Raw genomic sequence first — 19,485 nt, forward strand, 5'->3', positions numbered from 1 at the left:
TAAGGTCTATAGTTTCAATCAAAGACCTTGAAGAGGTATGCATCTTTTAGCTGGGTTTACATCAAAGTTATTAACAAAATGTTAATAACTTAATCGTTATAGATTCTATTAGATTGAACGCAAGTTGACAAACACACATGTTCATCATGTGTATGATAAGTTATGTTCAATCTAATATAATCTATAAGGATTGAGTTATTAACATTTTGTTAATAAATTTGGTCTAATCGCAGCTTTAAAATCTCTGGTTTCAATATTTTGTTTTGCAGTCATGGTATTATTAAACGTGTCCATCAGTATCAATATTCTCACATTCGAAAAACCTAATTTAATAGGTGATTAAAAATAATCAAATGAACTAAATAATGCTGAAGAAATTATAATATTTTTGATTGAAAAAAATTGATTTTCATTAGATCGAAAGATTATCACGGAACTGGATGAATATTATATAAATTTTGGAATAGTAATTTAAAAAGGAACATACCTGTCAAATTTCATGAAAATCTATCACCGCGTTTCGCCGTGAATGCGCAACATAAATATTCTATTCATTGTTTGAATTAATATAAATATAATTGAATTATGGAATACAAATTCAAACTTGAACTGATTTTTTTAACATTTAAAACAGTTGACATCAGGTACTTGTGGATGGAATACTGCGTGAGGTCTACTGTTCACAGAACTACTAGTATAGCTTCAACTGACTCTTTCATCTACTGACTCTTTCATCTACTGACTCCAATCCATCTTCTGACGGACCTATTAGGTATCTGGTTATCTCAATCATTATGAGGCTTAGTCTAAGAGCTAATGCTGATATAGTAGTGGATAGCGGAGTTCCACTCTGCCGTTATCAGCGGTATTCAAATTGCATGATCATGATAGGTAAAACTTGTATTTATAAGAAAACTTGATGAAGCTTGATGAAGCTTGATGATGTACTTTCAATAATATAGCTCAAAATGTACTAGTAGTTCTATGAACAGTAGACATCGCGCAGTCTCCTCTAATACTGTTCATCAGAGTGAATTCTGTCCTGTCGTGCCGGCAAAAATCGGTGTATAAACGACTAATGGCTGTTTGGGTTGTTGTATCGACAATGCTAATATTTTGATGTGAACAGCTATGCTACTAGTAGTTTTGTGAACAGTGGACCTCGCGCTCAGTTACATTGACCTGTTGTTATGTTTTCTCAAAAATTAATAAATAATTTATCAATTTAAAATGTTTAGAAAAAATCCTAAATAAACATAGAGCTTTCTGTCCTATCGTACCGTGACGTGTCGTCCCGGAATTTGAGTGTGAGTGCTGTTATCAGGTCTGGCTGCAACTGTCTACAACGTTGATGGAAAGATACATTTTCAAGATGTTCGATGTTTTTGAACGGGTAGTATTATAGTCCACTAGACAGCTGATTCATAATGAATAATTCTATAGTCTGATTTTTTACTTTCCTTGCCCTATTACCATAGGTAAGGAAAGTATTGCTTTCCGAAAAAAATTAAGGTACCCCAATTTATAAATTTCTATACGTTTCAAGGTCCCCCGAGTCCAAAAAAGTGGTTTTTGAGTATTGGTCTGTATGTATGTGTGTGTGTGTATGAGTGTATGTGCGTCTGTGTACACGATATCTCATCTCCCAATTAACGGAATGACTTGAAATTTGGAACTCAAACTCCTTACACTATAAGGATCCGACATGAACAATTTCGATCAAATGCGATTCAAGATGGCGGCTAAAATGGCGAAAATGTTGTCAAAAACAGGGTTTTTCGCGATTTTCTCGAAAATGGCTCCAACGATTTTGAACAAATTTATACCTGAAATAGTCATTGATAAGCTCTATCAACTGCCACAAGTCTCATATCTGTAAAAATTTCAGGAGCTCCGCCCCATCTATGCAAAGTTGGATTTCAGATTCCCAATTATCAGGCTTCAGATACAATTTAAACAAAAACTTTCGAATGGAATAGATTGAGCATGAGAATCTCTACAATCAATGTTCAGTAACATTTTCACCTAAAATTGAAAATAAGCTCGAAATTCGAGAAAATGTGATTATCCAATTGCAAACTGTTGGCAACTGTTGATTCTATTAAATGATTCACTATGAAGAGATAGCAGACAATATAACACACCTCGTGTGTCTCCAGCGTTATAGCCCTGTCACCAGCTGGCTCAAATCTCTGAATAGTAGACTTGAGATGCGCGGGAACACTAGCGTCAGGTGATCAATTTTCATAACGGCAAGGAAAGTTGTGTGAGTGCGCCACACCAGATTTTTCTATTTTCTTTCTACTGATTCACAAAATTTTAATAATAATACGAACGACGTCCAAACTTGGGTCGTAGAACTCGAAATGCTGTAAATTTATAATATGAACGGGAAAATCATCAGCAATGAGATATACCATTCAATTTCTCAGCAAGCTGCATTCAACCAAGTTACCTAGTATACATATTATAGATAAATTGCATTCAACTATATCTAAAAATACAAACTGCTGCACAACTCTAAGCACATAGGATTCCATATTAATGTACGGTAATGTTATTACATTAGTGTCATTTGCATTGTGAATGAATAAATAAAAAATAATAATAAATATTGAAATATAAATGTAAATACTGATTGGTAGATAATTTTCATAAAAATATACTGCATCAGATTAAGCTAAGGCTAAGCACACCTGAGGAGGCGCGGCTTGGTGATACAAAGTGTTAATCTTATGGAGATTTCCTCATCACACCGTTCCACGCGATGCCCGATTCAGTGTATGTGAGTACTTCTTCCATTCAAACCAATAAGCAAGAAGCACCTGGATGCAAAATGCCGCATCGCGCCTCCTCAGGTGTGCAACCGGCTAAAGTTTGTCATGAGATGCATTGAATATTTGGCGGTACGAAGTTCGCCGGGCCAGCTAGTAATTACATAATTTTGATGAATGAACAAATGTCAAATACTTGTCGAGAAAAATAATGAGTCCGAGATTCTAATTTCTCGCAAAATCCAAGCTTATTATTCTGATATTCACTTCAAACAGTCATAATTTAGTATCAAATCAATGCTCCTCATTCTACCAAACAGACAGTTGGAAGCTAATCACACTACAGCCACTCGTAGCCCAGTTAAGAGCACTAGCCAATCACAATCTTTCATTAGCCGGATACGAATTCGCCGCTCGCTTTGAGCAAAAAAAAACCGTCTGATTGTGATGCGAGAAAGGACAACCATAATTTAATCAATCCTAATGCTCCAGTCTCTCCAATTACTGCTGGAACCCGCTTGCTACAATTTTATTCAACTCAAAGTCCTTCTTCCGTTCCTTATTCAAAGAGAATGCTACTCGGATTTGAACAATTTCTTCGGATTTTCTTCTCTAATTTTGGTCGGAGTCTTGCTCTCTGCCTGGGGGCGCTACGCGATATCAGTTGATATCCACTTATATTACCAAGTCGAGTTTTGTAATACTTTTATCAGTTGTGGCTGCAAGATTCTGAGGAAACTCGATTTTGGAAAGGAAAATGCTGAGCGGTGTGGTCGTAATGCTGTGATAATTTGAGAGCTTATTTGCGACTTTTTCTTGGTCGAAAAATCTGGATGACTTAATCTTAATCGATTTATGATGGTTTGTAGGAAACACAAGAATTATAATCAAATAGATGAGAATAGATTTCGATAGAACGAATTTGACGTTTTTTTTAATTTTTTCAAAATATAAAACATTTTGAACTTCTTCGCCATTAATACTCGTATTTGAAAGAGGAATAGTACAAGCTTAGCTTAGCTTTCCATTCTCAGATTATGATATCTATTATTGACCGAGCGAAATGAGGTCTGAGATTCAAGTCGACGGTTTGGCATTTCTCTTAATGTTTAAATGTTTGTATGTTACGGCGAAACGTGGTAATAGATTTTCATGAAATTTGACAGGTATGTTCCTTTTTTAATTGCGCGTCGACGTATATACAAGGTTTTTGAAAATTTTGCATTTCAAGGATAATATAAAAGGAAAAAGGAGCCTCCTTCATACGCCAATATTGAAGTGAAAATCAGACTATAGAATTATTCATCATAAATCAGCTGACAAACGATTACACAGATGTGTAGAGAAGCCAGTCTATTGCTGTATTTCCATAAGGTCTATAGTTTCAATCAGGTACTCTTGTGGATGAGAATACTGCGTGAGGTCTACTGTTCACAGAACTACTGGTTATAACCATTGGAATAAACCTTTTTGTAGATTAATTATTGATTGATATAAACGAATGATACTAATCTTCTAATAGTATTCACTTTTCAAATGAGGATTAATATTAGAATGATGAGGTTTTTCAGCTTGATGAATTTGGCTTGTATTTCGGATAGGAATGATGACAATTTTCTTTTCTTTTTATAATCAGAGATTACCATTGTTTGTATTTGTAGTATCCACTTTCTTTCTTACTATTTCCTTCTCATCCCTCTCTTTCTCTTTCTTTATTTACTTTTCTTTTTTTCCCCTCATTATTATTTACTTTTTTCTGTTAATCGATTTAACTAAATGATTTATCGTTTCTATGATTTGGTTTTTACTTATTGATATTTTTTTTCTTCATTTTTTTTCGCTTAGACATAATATTTTGTTTGAATTTTCAACTTTCTTTTTTCACGGTCAAGTGCTGAAGGGGAGGGTATCATTGATACCCTCTCTGAGAATGGACTTCTTAAGGTCCAAACTTCACCGTTTCATGTGAAAACATTACAGTAGTATCTTAACTTTTGCATTTTTCATCATTATTCTTGCTCAATATTATTGTAGAACTCATCAGTTTGATATGATTCACCATGTCATTTACCGCTACTGGTATTTATTTTTAACGCTAGAACGTAAGTTATATTATGTTTTGTTAAACACATGAATAAAGGAATCTGAATCTGAATCTCTCTCTCTCTCTCTCTATCCAATTCTATTGATATATGCCAGTTTAAACGACGGCTGAGAGATTTACTACGTCACACAACTCCGACCAATCAGGTTCGTGTTTACTTCAGCTGTTACAAGTTCACGCCCACAACGCGCTCTCATTGGTTGACTGCATTACGTCATTGAAGAAACTCCATTTTGTTGAACGATGCTATTCAAACTATTAGATAAATGTTAAATACGTTATCGTTATAATTGAAGGACTTTCTTTTTACTTTTTATGGAAAGAGCAAATAACAATAAATGAATAAATAAAGAGCTCATCTGAAGCTCAAAAATAATTTATAAGGAGTATACAAAAAAATTATCAAAATTAACTATTAATTATCAAAAATTGTCGACTCTGTTTAGTGGTTGACTCTATTAGAATAAGTTGTTCTCATTTTTTGAACTCCCTTCTTCTCATTCAAACTCAACGTTCTTATTAAGACTAAATTCTTCTCATGAAATTCAGTTACCCTTTTGAATCAATAAACATTCATGTATTTGAGTTATCCTCAATACACTGTTTTGAAAACAACACCTGCTTGATGATGCTCATCTCACAATCCTTTATGAGATCGGATTGTGTAACGTTATCTTTTTCTATAACGTGTGCCCTGCTTGGCTGCAGTCGGTAGAGCAAAGATTTGAAAGATGTATAACACCTTTTGTGGTTCCTGGAAAAATTATAGTACCAATTTCTTACCAGCTCTCTCAGGAGCTCAAACAGATCTCTGCTTTTGCTGGTTACTAACGTCGGCCGCTTTAACAGTTCACAGTTCCTGTGACTGATTTGTTGAATTCCACAAATACAGATGCAGTAGAGATAGATAGATATAAGGGCTCTGACTTGACCAAACAGAGTTGACCTGAATGTTTGTCGATATCAATTCAATTACAGAGTTAATAGATTAATAAATGTTGTGCCTAGTAGAATTATTAAAATAAGCTGTAAGAAACATAACTCTAAGGAAGTGGATAATTGGATAAAAACAAATGATCTTATTGTATGGTGATCTGAGTTTGTCAGGTACCTATTTCTTGTCTACCGATTTTTTAAGAGTTGTGGAGGATTTCCGTTGTGTTTCTGTATTGAACTTACTTAATTTTCAAAACTCAATATTTCATTTTGTAGTTTGTGTATTTCTGTCTGTCTGAAGTGTTCTCATAACTATGTCTTATTCTATTTGTAGAAATACTTAATAATGTAGAAAAATATAAGTAATATATATAATATAAGTGAATATATAAATGTTGAAATATATTTCACATAAGAAAAATAATCAAAATAGTTAATGCATTGTTTTTGCTTAGAATAGTTCGCCTTCCTGCTGCTTTGTTGTGAACAGAATTTATATAGACTCCTTCCTGCGCTCAGGGAGATATTTCTTCATAGACTAATGTAATATTTCTGTTTCTGTGAATGTATTTTTTTGAGGAAATAAATTTGAATTTGAAAATAAATTTGAATTTGAATTTGACTATCGTATCTAGTACGATGCGATACCGCCACTAATGCCACCCGAAAAACATTAGAAAAACATTATTTTGTAAAGCTAATAGAGCTCAAGAGCAAGACATTCATAAATGAATTCGAGGAAAAAGACATGAAGACATGTTTGTACATGACAGGAGTCATGTATGACTCCTGGAGACTTTTATGTACACGAACACAACAGAGCAATAATTCAGAGCTTAATATGAGCAACAATTGGGAATGAAGAATTTGTATTTAAATTTAACTCAATTAACTATGGTCAAGTGCACATAGTCTGGGCAATTTCACATACCACTTCCATGAGCAATCATTGGATGAATGACAGTATATCCCCTTCCAAGTGACAGTATTTTTATTGAATTGAATGTATTGACGGTTGAGCAGCTGTATATACAGAATTTGAGTATTTACATTAATAAACATAGAGAACTTTTCAACCTCCGTATATCGCCTTAAAATCTCCGTCCCTCAACCATTACCTTTGAACCACACAATGTAGTTCTATCCATTTGTAGAAGACAGTTTGATTATATTGTTCATAAGCTTATAAATGTGATACCTACTTTTTTATAACAGATAATTTGAATGGAGGACTTCTGAAAGAGATAGATTTATGGATTGCTTCTTCACATCCTAGGATAAGTGATTTCTTGTGATATTGTAACTAGGATAAGTTCACAATCATTCAAGAATGTCTGCTTTTTTATTTTCTTATCTCGTATTTTCTTACTTTTTTACTTTCCTTCTTTGTATTTTTTCAAATTTAGATGTTAATAGGAATCCACCAATTTTATTTATCTTAGAAATAATTTTGTTTTAGTAATAACACTCGGCCCCTGCGCTCAGGTTTTTAACCTTTTCAGGGACTTTCCGTATTTAATAATAATACTATTTTACTTTTACTTATATTGTTAATATTGTCAATTGTATTTATGTAATTATACATTCATGTATGCATTGTATGAAGGAAAAATAAACTATTGATTGATTGATTGATTGATTGATTGATTGATTGATTGATTGATTGATTGATTGATTGATTGATTGATTGATTGATTGATTGATTGATTGATTGATTGATTGATTGATTGATTGATTGATTGATTGATTGATTGATTGATTGATTGATTGATTGATTGATTGATTGATTGATTGATTGGAAATTAAATTAAACACACTCAAGTTAGAATCAGTTATTCTCATTTAGACTCTATCTTTTATTCTATCTATTGTTCATTCTCAAGACTCTTTCTTCCAGTATCACATAATCTGAGTTCTGCCGACTTCCTTACAGCTCCAGCCGCATTAAGCTCTTTGTCTGGCAATCTTGTTGGGACCAACGAGCTCTATAAACGTAGATATGTAGAAATCGTGACCTAAAGTCCAATCTCTGGAGCCAGTTCCAACGTTGCAGAGCTGCTGCTGCTACAAAACCATAACCTATTTTCATTTTTTACTCTGTATTCGGTCTGGGGGTTCCAAGCTGCAACCACGCCTGTGGCCATTTCATGAACAGCACAAAAGACTATAAACTATTATGCTCTCTTGTATGGGACAATGTATACAATATATAGTATATACGAAGTATAGTGCAGACGAAACAAATAAACAGAAGAAATTCGACCGAATCTTTGATGCTACTTTGAGCGAATTTTGCACAGCAAAGAAGTATTTTAACTATTATGCTCTCTCTATTGTAAGTATACAATACAGTATATCCTATACTATTGAACTAGCAATTTCTGTTTATGTTTAGATGTTTTATATATCTGTATGTGACCGGATCTCGAAAACGGCTCTAACGATTCTCACGACATTTTGAACAATGTAGGTTTATGATATGAAGATTCGATTGCACTAGGTCTCAACCCTGGGATAACTCGCTGAAGGACATTAATAGGATAAATACGTCCTTGAAAAACAGCTGGAAATTTTTCGTCTGTCGATACCGTAATGGAAGAGAGTGAACGAATGCATGTGTGGGATCATGCAGGAGATCTCACGAGAAGAAAAATTCAGCAAGAGAAACTTATTTTCGTTTATTTCCCTTTTTTTAAAAAACATGTTTATTTTAGTAAGTCCAAAAAAGTAACTAGATGCTGTTAGTGTAGAATAGTACATAGTATGTTAATTAATATTGTAGCAAACATAGTATATCATTCTAAATCGAATTCATAGTATATCTATTCATATAATAAATAGACATTGATGATTATTAAATATTACATTGATGATGTGTTTGTTTTTTGAATTGTGAATCAATTGTTATTTTGATGAGTGATAGAAACTCAACCTAGATTTTGATTTGGACTGTAGTATGAATTTGAAATGGGACAGTTTTGGGCATAAGCCTGTTGTGCCTCCTCATATAACTGTAAAAATAATTGTATAACTCGGAAATAGATAAATAAATATAAACTATAAATTCAATCTTTCGTTACAAATTTTCTATGCTTTTATACTCCAGAGCAAAGCTCGGCTACCCGATATTACGAGGTAAAGTGGAGACGAAACAAACAAACAGCAGAAATTCGACAGAATTTTTGATGCTACTTTGAGCGTATTTCTGTGGTGGAATTCACCCTAAACTGTCAGCATTGATTGAATGGGAGGCATTGAAGCTTTCTATAAGGATTGCTGACTGTTCAGAATAAAATCTCACTATAATTATTTCACTTTAAACAGTCAGCATTGGTTTGATAGGGATACATTGAAGATGTTCATGATGAATGTTGACTGCGTTAATTTTACTAGCGAGAAAACCATTGAAAAGACCGTATGCGACTTTATTCGGTTTCAAAGGTTGTTTTGAGTCAAGGATAGTATATAGCTATTCTATTATACTATTCTTGGTTTTGAGTTATATTGGAATGAATGGAACGTTTCAGACTGAGGGCACTGTGTTTCCAACATCTTTAGGAAAAGGAACATTGTCAACTACGGTGGTATAGGCTCTGGAATGACTAATAGATTGCAGGAATGTGTACTTGAGTCGAGAAACGACATGTGATCAAATAGTTTTGCGTGGTTTTCTATTCAAATGCATGTCGTTTCTCAATGATATGTAAACTATACTGTAGACAACAGTAACATTCACTTTTAATGGTCAGCATCCCTTATGATTATTAAGCAATATGATATGAGTATCAAGATATACTGACATTTTCAAGTGAATCTCACTGTAAAATGTGGAGGAGTTCAGTGTTGTAAGGAGTTCAACTGAAAGCTTGTAGGATACATTTGCATAGGTATGCTTTGCACCATTAATTATCGGGCTAACGATTGCAAAGGTTCTGCTGTCTTTAGAAGTAAGTGAGTGAAAATAGGATAAAATGCCTGCTAAAGGTGTGCAGACTCCACGTCTGCTTACATGCGTCACAAACCACTATAGTGAGGTCCACGTTATAATGACAGTATTTGATCAACTTTGGTTTTGCTATCCTTGTCTATCATTCGACAAAGCCGGTGTTACTATCCTTTTCTAGGTTCACAACAATGCCAATTATGTTCTTGACAGTGTAGAAATATGATTAATTAATGCAGAGAATCGGCATCGCTATTCTTCTATCTTTATCCACTGCCATTATAACGTGGACCTCACTATACAACCTAAATTTACATGTAATCTAGGTGGCAGTGCACAAACACGCGTATTTCTATTTTCATCAGCGTATCTGTAATATCGGGGGACCGAGCTTCGCTAGGTGTAAAAAAGCATTAAAAAATTATTACGAAAGAAGAAATTATAATATATAATTTATAGTTCATACAGATATGTCCTATCTAATCACAGTGAATTGAGATCAATTCCCAGAGGAATGCAAGAATTTCTCTCACAAAGGCCTGGTTGCACAAAAGCCGGTTAAATTTTAATCCTGATTAATTTCATGTGAAAGAAATATAATATAAGTATTATATTTCTCCACCTAGAAAAATATAATAGCTTAAGTAGATATCCCATGGTATAGGACGTTTATGTCGCAACTTTACTGTTATCTCAAGCCGATAGTCCACGTAGTTCTTTCCCATGAAGCTGTGTGATGCTCGTAGTCTCTCATATTGTGCCGTTCAAACACTCTCACCCCAACAAAACACTAAAAATCGACAATAATCGGCTTGAGATAACAGTAAAAGTTGCGACATAAATTCCCTATACCATGGGATATCTACTTACGCTATTGTTTCTCTATGATAAAACCAAGTACTGCACTATGAATCTCGGAAGTTGGATGGGTTTGTAAAATTCGTCAACAATTAATGAACCAGATTAAAAAAAAATTATTTATAGTTTTTTCTTGTGGTCGTCATCGGATAACAATGAATTACGTCAAGATTTTCACAGTTACAACCCTAAGAAGAATGCATTGCTGAGCAGCGTGATAAGGATACAGTTTTCTATGAGAGAGACAGGAGGTAGGTAGAGATTGTTTGATTGATTGAGTACTTTATTTATGTAGATTACAATATATACTGTGATTACAATAGCCATGAGGGATGCATATCGGCTTGAGATAACAGTAAAAGTTGCAACACAAACGCCCAATACCATGGGATATCTACTTACGCTATTGTTTCTCTATGGTAGAACTAAACTTCTAGCTTGTATATAGTGAGGTCCACGTTATAATGACAGTATTTGATCAACTTTGGTTTTGCTATCCTTGTCTATCATTCGACAAAGCCGGTGTTACTATCCTTTTCTAAGTTCACAACAATGCCAATTATGTTTTTGACAGTGTGGAAATATAATTAATTAATGCAGAGAATCGGCATCGCTATTCTTCTATCTTCATCCACTGCCATTATAACGTGGAGCTCACTATAGAAGTTTTCAAACTTATATACCTCCCATTCTACACCTATACTCATACTACACCCAAGGTCTGAAATAGGTAGTCTACAAATAGGTTTCGTAAGGACCTTTCACTACACCGACATCACTATCACCTGAATTCTTCCAGGAAGAATCGGGGTTTTTTGGGAAGATTTCGGGAGGACAATTCGCCCCTAATCACCAGCAATTACGTAGTCTACGGCCAATATTGCAACCCAATTTCGCAAGGAGCCCTTACACTTTCCTCACAACGCGGCAAGCAGTGAAATTCACGTCCACCTGTCAGCTTCATTTCAGTGGGAAGCAGTGTTGCCACTCATATAGAAAATACTGACAAATCGAAGTGAATCTCACCAAATTATGAGTAACTTTCTACTGTCAGCATTGGTTAAATGTGTTGAGCATTGAAGTTAATAATGGGAAATTCTGACAGTTTAATCTGAATCTCACTGTAGACTTCCCACTATAGAGATTGACTGCCTCCTGTCAGCATTGGTTAAATGAGAAGGAGTGACGTCACTTATGAGGAATGCTGACAGAATAAAGTGGATCTCTCTTTACTCTCTAACAACCAACCTCCCAATACTTCCTTTCAGCCATTAGCTCTTGGCTCCCAAACTTTAAACGATGTACACTCGCAACGTGCTCCTATTATTTTGTTCCCCCTTTACCCCTCCCTGAACACCCTCCTACACCCCCCTTAGATCCTCTGAACCCTCCCCTAAACCCCCTAAGATCCCTCAAATCCCCCCACCTCTAGACCACTTCCGGTCAAACCCTATCTCGATCTTGTTCCGGTTCTTCGGCTCTCCTTGTTTTTCGCACGTTCGACTTTCGCTTCCTTTTGCAATTTTATCGGAGCGTGAGAGACCAGCGTCGCAGAAGGAATTGGTGCTGATAAAAAATGGGCATCGATGGACTTTCTCGAGAGCTCTTCGCTTTTATACGATCTAAGGGAGAGTTTCTTATTGGATTTTCTCGGATTTTGTTATTATCCGTTGTGAAAGGTTTCATAGTATCTCATGGAATTGTTATGAATCCGAAATATTGCTCAGTGATTACAGAGAATCGGAATATCAGTTATGAATACGTTTCGATTTTTCAATAATTTTTTCTATATTCTAAATTTTTTTCGGTGAGTGAGATATGTATGGGGAAAGTCTAGTATCAAAATTGATAAATTTTCATAGACTTGACACTGCCCTCATGGATATGGTACTCATTTTTGAAGAAAATTTCAAGCAATAACAAAACCTTTATATAAACTATTACTCTGTGATAATTTGAATATTCGTTCTAAATTAAGATTTGTCAATAATTTTTAATTTTATTCGGTGAGTGAGATATGTATGGGGAAAGACTAGTATCAAAAACCGATGAATTTTCACAAATATTTGACACTTTCCTCATAGATATAGTATTCATTTTTACTTTCCTTGCCCTATTACAATAGATAAGGAAAGTATTGCTTTCCGAAAAAAATTAAGGTACCCCAATTTCTAAATTTCTATATGTTTCTAGGTCCCCTGAGTCCAAAAAAGTGGTTTTTGGGTATTGGTCTGTATGTGTGTGTGTGTGTGTGTGTGTGTGTGTGTGTGTGTGTGTGTGTGTGTATGAGTGTATGTGCGTCTGTGTACACGATATCTCATCTCCCAGTTAACGGATGACTTGAAATTTTGAACTAAAGGTCCTTTTCCTATAAGGATCCAACACGAACAATTTCGATCAAATGCAATTCAAGATGGCGGCTAAAATGGAGAAAATGTTGTCAAAAACAGGGGTTTTCGCGATTTTCTCAAAAACGGTTCCAACGATTTTGATTAAATTTATACCTAAAATGGTCATTGTTGATCTCTATCAACTGTCACAAGTCCCATATCTGTAAAAATTTCTGGAGCTCCACCTCATCTATGCGAAGTTTGATTTTAGATTTCCAATTATCAGGCTTCAGATACAATTTGAACAAAAAATTCCAAATAGAAAAGATTGAGCATGAAAATCGCTACAATTAATGTTCAGTAACATTTTCACCTAAAATTGAAAATAAGCTCGAAATTCGAGAAAATGTTATTATTTCAATTGCAAACTGTTGGCAACTGTTGATTCTATTGAATCATTCACTATAATAATAATAATTTCTTTATTCACTATGAAGAAATAGCAGACTTCGTGTGTCTCCAGTGTTATTGTCTTGTCACCAGCTGTCTTGGATCTTTGAATAGTAGACTTTCATGCGCGGGAACACTAGCGTCAGGTGATGAATTTTCATAACGACAAGGAAAGTTGTGTGAGTGCGCCACACCAGATTTTTTTATATTCTCATTTTTTTCGGTGAGTGAGATATGTATGGGGAAAGACTAGTATCAAAAATTGATAAATTTTCACAGACTTGACACTGTCCTCATGGTTAAGGTATTCATTTTTGAAGAAAATTTCAAGCAATAACAGAACCTTTTTATAAACTATTACTCTGTGGTTTAATCTAGACAATCACATATTTCTGATGCTAGGTGATAATTTGGGGAAATCCCGTTTTGAACTTTGCCAGTTGTCCTTTTTCAATCATTATCATAAACAAAAATAAAAAAACTGGTGTGGCGCACTCACACAACTTTCCTTGCCGTTATGAAAATTGATCACCTGACGCTAGTGTACACGCGCATCTCAAGTCTACTATTCAAAGATCTGCCAGCTGGTGACAGGACAATAACGCTGGAGACACACGAAGTCTGCTATCTCTTCATAGTGAATGATTTAATAGAATCAACAGTTGCCAACAGTTTGCATTATTGAATAAACACATTTTCTCGAATTTCGAGTTTATTTTCAATTTTAGGTGGAAATGTCACTGAACATTAATTGTAGATATTTTATGCTCAATCTTTTCCACTTGAATTTTTTTGTTTAAATTGTATCTATCTGAAGCCTGATAATTGAGAATCCAAAATCACACTTTGCATTGATGGGGTGGAGCTCCTGAAATTTTTACAGATATGTGACTTGTGGCAGTTGATAGCGCTTATCAATGACTATTTCAGGTATGAATTTGATCAAAATCGTTGGAGCCGTTTTCGAGAAAATCGCGAAAAATCCTGTTTTTAACAACATTTTCGCCATTTTAGCCGCCATCTTGAATCGCATTTGATCGAAATTGTTCGTGTCGGATCCTTATATTGTAAGGACCTTACGTTACAAATTTCAAGTCATTCCGTTAATTGTGAGATAAGATATCGTTTACACAGACGCACATACACTCATACATACACACACACACACACACACATACAGACCAATACCCAAAAACCACTTTTTTGGACTCAGGGGACTTTGAAACGTATAGAAATTTAGAAATTGGGGTACCTTAATTTTTTTCGGAAAGCAATACTTTACTTACCTATGGTAATAGAGCAAGGAAAGTAAAAATAAAAGAAAATATATAATTTTATAATCAAAAGTATAAAATATTAAAATAAAAAGTAAGCATAAATAATACCAAAATCATAATATTAGATTATTAGTATAGCCTAATATAATGATTTGATTCGTGGTCGCGCTGATAAGCGAACTGTCAATAAGATAGGTTAAGATCCATGCGTCTGCTACCTCACTTGTAAGGGTGCACACTTCAAGAGCCCAACTCCTCTGAATACCATTTATGAGTTTTTAAAAGGAAAACAGTGGCGTAGCAAAAAGGGGGATTTCAGGTTACAACCCCCCCCCCCAATGAGCTCGGAAAAGAGGTCAAAAAAATGAGAGATAACACCCCCGCCTTATCAAACTCCACTAGATAAAGTTTACAGGTGGCCAAAAATTTTTGGTCAAATACCCCCCAACCCCCATTTAAAAATCCTGGCAACGCTACTGGAACTACAGTTCTACTAATTTCTCATTACATCATCATCGGATTTATCGGGCACGCACAAGCCTACAGCCCATGTAGGCATCATCCTCAGCAAAAAAAAAATAGATTTCTCACCTTTTGTTGATTCATAATATTAACATTACCTATTTTATTCTTTTAGATACATTTGTTGAAAGTGGACTCGCTTAGAATTTTTGCTCATTTTTTCTACTTTCTTCTCCATTACTTCCCTTTTTTTCTCCTTTCAACCCTTCATTCCTTACATTTATACCCTCTACTTGCCTATTACATGGGAAACCATAGTTGGCTGGGTATTTTTCCTTCTTTCTTTCTATTCAGCACACCCGCCATGAAGCCTGTTTTTGTATTTTATTAGAAATTTATTTTTGATTGTGATTTTTGTGTTTTTATTTCTTTTATGTATTTTGTATTATGTTGATTTGAATAAAATTGATTGAATCATCTCAAATTTCTCATGTTGTGATGACAAATAGAGGGGGAATCTGTTGGTCTATTGTTCCCTTCAATCAATTTAATTAGTCTCATATCAATCAATGAGTATTTATTCCTGTACATCTATATATATATAAAATCGAAATGGCACTCACTCACTGACTGATTGACTGACTGACTGACTGACTGACTGACTCACTCACTCACTCGCATAACTAAAAATCTACCGGACCAAAAACGTTCAAATTTGGTAGGTATGTCCAGTTGGCCCTTTAGAGGCGCACTAAGAAATCTTTTGGCAATATTTCAACTCCAAGGGTTGTTTTTAAGGGTCTAAAGTTTGTCTTTTAGCATGTATATTCTTCTTCTCCCAATCTCTTAATTATAATTGAAATTTCCATATCATATGTTACTATAGAACTGTAATCTAGATAGAGTACCTCTTCGAAACAGTTGTTAACTGGCAACTAAATTAATAATTTTGTCAGGTTGGCATTAAGTTGAGTTGACTTTGTTAGGTTGGCACCAAGTTGAAGATTTAAATGCATTTATCGCGGAAAAATTGATTGGGCACTGCTACTTCAATCCTGGGAGTATTATATTACTAGCCGTCAGGCTCGCTTCGCTCGCCATATCCGTTTAGCCAGACGTTTAGTCTGGACCCCCGACTGGATTGTCCTAACATAATAAAAATGCAGGCGAGCGAAGCGAGCCTGCTAATCTCATTCTTGGACGATCCAGTCGGGGGTCCAGGGGGCGGAGCCCCCTGTCTAGACGGATATGGCGAGCGAAGCGAGCCTGACGGCTAGTTCACAATATAATTGGCTTTGTTTCGGCTAGTAACGTGAACAGAAAATATGCTTTGAAATAAATGAATCAAGGAATGAATGATTGATTGAATCAATGAATGAGTGATGATGATTGAATGAATGAATCAATCAATCAGTCATTCAATCAATAGATAATTAAATTACTGAATGAATGACTCACAGTATAGTAGTCTCAGGTGGTACATTAGGCACCCTATCCATTGACAGAAACATGCAGCGAACAGTTGTCTTGAAGCACAGACACCGCGAAGGACATGACACCTGTTGTCCATCGGTCACCGCGACACCACCGAACAGCGCACCAATCGACACCACCAGCACCGCACCGGACACCATGGTGCTCACTGCGGAAAAGCCGCGTGCTTACTGCACCAAACACCGCCGGCTGCAGCACCCAAAACTTGCACTTCGCGGTAACAGGGCTGCCAGGCTTGAGCGGGAATTTCCCTTCCAGGACAAAAAGGGAGATTTTCGTGTGAGACGGATTCAGATGAGGTTCTACTATTGTGATATTATTCACCAAGGGCCAAGCAACAAGATTCATTTTTTCAGACGAGTCAACAGGGCAGGAAGCTCTCCGATTGGCTGATTGGGTTGACGTTCTGGAATCAGCTGATAATCAGTCAACCATACATATGACACTCTTGCTTAGACCAGTTATAGAATAGACACGGCTTATTGTATATTCATACTGAAAGTCGATGAAGCCAACATCTACTGCCAAATCCACCTATCTTGACGTCACAACAGTGACGTCACGCATCGTAAAGAAATTATTATAGAAAACTTTTTTAAGTTTGTTGTGTAAGTGTTTGTGGTGTTTAACTTACATTGTTGTTATTCAATGCATTGTTGTTAGCTTGGTTGTGACGTCATGATGGGTGGATTTGGCAGTAGATGTTGGCTTCAGAGGCTAGACTTCCCAGCGTGTCTATTCTATTACTGGTCTAAGCACTCTAGCCTACAGATTCGTTGTTGAACTAATGCCTGGTCTACACGACAACGATATTTACGCAAACCTGGTATGAGCCAGATTTGAGAACCAGAAGGTTTTGTCATAGAACTTGGTTTGAGCCAGAAGGTTTGAGCCAGATTTGAGTCGTATACACGATGGCAGATCGTTGCAAATTTCTCAGGTATGAAGGTATGTTCTTTTTTTCAATCAATCTCAGCCAGTTTGCAGCGGTTTTTCTAGGAAACAATTATGACTCATCCTATCCATCAAAACCTAAATCACTTCAAAATGATGATAGATAATTCGCGATTTCAGATTCGGATTCAGCACCCTCGAATTAAATATTTGAGAGGTCAATTCTCAAAAATACTCAAAACAAGGAAGATTTTTTAATGGATAATAATTTTGTTAAAAATTTCACTTCCCTTAATGAATGTAGATATATTACATCACTTGATGATTTTAATGACACTTTTTTCTCGCTTGATAGTGTAGTTGTTTTTCAAATGAACATCCATAGTATTAACTGTAATTTTGATAATTTATTACTATACATAAATGGTATGAGGAACAAGCCTCATATTATTGTTCTGTCTGAAGCATGGATAAAGCCTGATGATAACATGAAATTATTTAATATTGATGGGTATGATAAGACGACTTCTTGTACTGATAACAGATGCGGTGGTCTTGTGGTATTTTACAAGCAGTTCTTTCATTGTAATTTAATTGAGAGCTCACTGGCTGGAGCTGATTCCATCGTTTTGAATTTTAAATATGGGCAGTTGAGCTTTGTACTTGTTGGGGTTTACAGATGGCATACAAACAGCAATATTCCGTCATTTCTTGAGTCATTTTCTGAACTTCTTTCTGGGATAGATCATGAAGAAGTTGTTTGTGTTGGAGACTTCAATATTAACATAATCTCACCAACCTCTTGTGGATCAATATTTTGAGATTTGTGCTACAAATGGCTTAGAGAGTCTGATAGATGTCGATACTAGAGTTACTGATAATTCTTCTACTTGTATAGACCATATTCTATACAGAGGACGGTCCTCTTCAGATGTTTTCTCTGCCGTCGTGGAGGCTGGTATAACTGACCACCGTGCTGTATGTGTCTCTATGCCCTGCACTAAGGCGGTCAATGATCACCGTGCTTGCACTGAGCGCATTGTAGTTGACTATGATAGATTGAATGATTTACTTGCTGAGGAAGAGTGGGATTCTGTTTATGGGTGTGATGATCTTGATTTAGCATATTCAAATTTTGAGAGAGTATTACACGCTCACATTCAGTTGGCAACCACTAAGTCTATAAGAAACAGCGGAAATCATAGATCTAGAATGCTTAAACCGTGGATGAATCGGGGTCTCTGTAATGCCATCAACACATGAGATAAATTATTTAAGATAATGAATAGAAATCGGGGTGATGAGTCGGCTAAACAAAATTACATTTCATTCAAGAGGAAGGTTAGAGTATGGATTAAACGTGCAAAAGAATTATATTATAAAACACTTTTTAATGAAAATAGGGGTAATAGTAAAAAACAATGGCAAATTATAAATAGTCTAGTTGGAAGACAGAAAGCTAAAAATTCTTCATTACGTCTTGTATCAAATAATGTAGAAGTTACAGATAAAACTGAGATTGCTGAAATTTTCAACAATTATTTTATTGATGTATCAGGGGTGAGGTCACAACGGGGTCAGCTTCCTTCAGAAGAAGTGATTGAAAGCTATATAGGATCTTTCAAGGTCGACAGCAACACTCAATCCTTGTTTTGGAGACCTGTTTGTCCAGAGGAAGTGACCAGTATTATTGCTGGACTGCATGGTTCCAAGGCTCCAGGAATGGATGGGTTTCCATCAGCGCTCATAAAGAGTATCTCCTCTAGGATACATATTGTGTTAGCTTACCTTTTCAACAAAAGCTTATTGGATGGTAAGTTTCCATCTAAATTGAAAATTGCAAAGATTATACCAATCCCAAAAAAGCGTAATAGCACAACTGTTGAAGAGTTTCGACCTATTTCCTTGTTATCTATATTTTCAAAAATTTTAGAGAAAATAGTTAAATCACGTCTTATTTCGT

At 35.4% G+C, this 19,485-nt stretch overlaps 1 protein-coding gene across 1 annotated transcript in view; it reads right to left on the bottom strand.

Moving 5' to 3' along the window:
* Positions 1–16,794, bottom strand: part of LOC111050982 (peroxidasin homolog) — a 592,805-nt gene extending 576,011 nt beyond the window's left edge. Inside the window, 1 exon segment of the mRNA XM_039431658.1 lies at positions 16,593–16,794. Within this exon segment, the coding sequence (XP_039287592.1) occupies positions 16,593–16,768 (176 nt within the window). The 5' untranslated portion in view covers positions 16,769–16,794.
* Positions 16,795–19,485: the final 2,691 nt, after the last annotated feature.

This window comes from Nilaparvata lugens, chromosome 6 (assembly GCF_014356525.2).
Source record: "Nilaparvata lugens isolate BPH chromosome 6, ASM1435652v1, whole genome shotgun sequence".
In the NCBI taxonomy this organism is placed as follows: domain Eukaryota; kingdom Metazoa; phylum Arthropoda; class Insecta; order Hemiptera; family Delphacidae; genus Nilaparvata; species Nilaparvata lugens.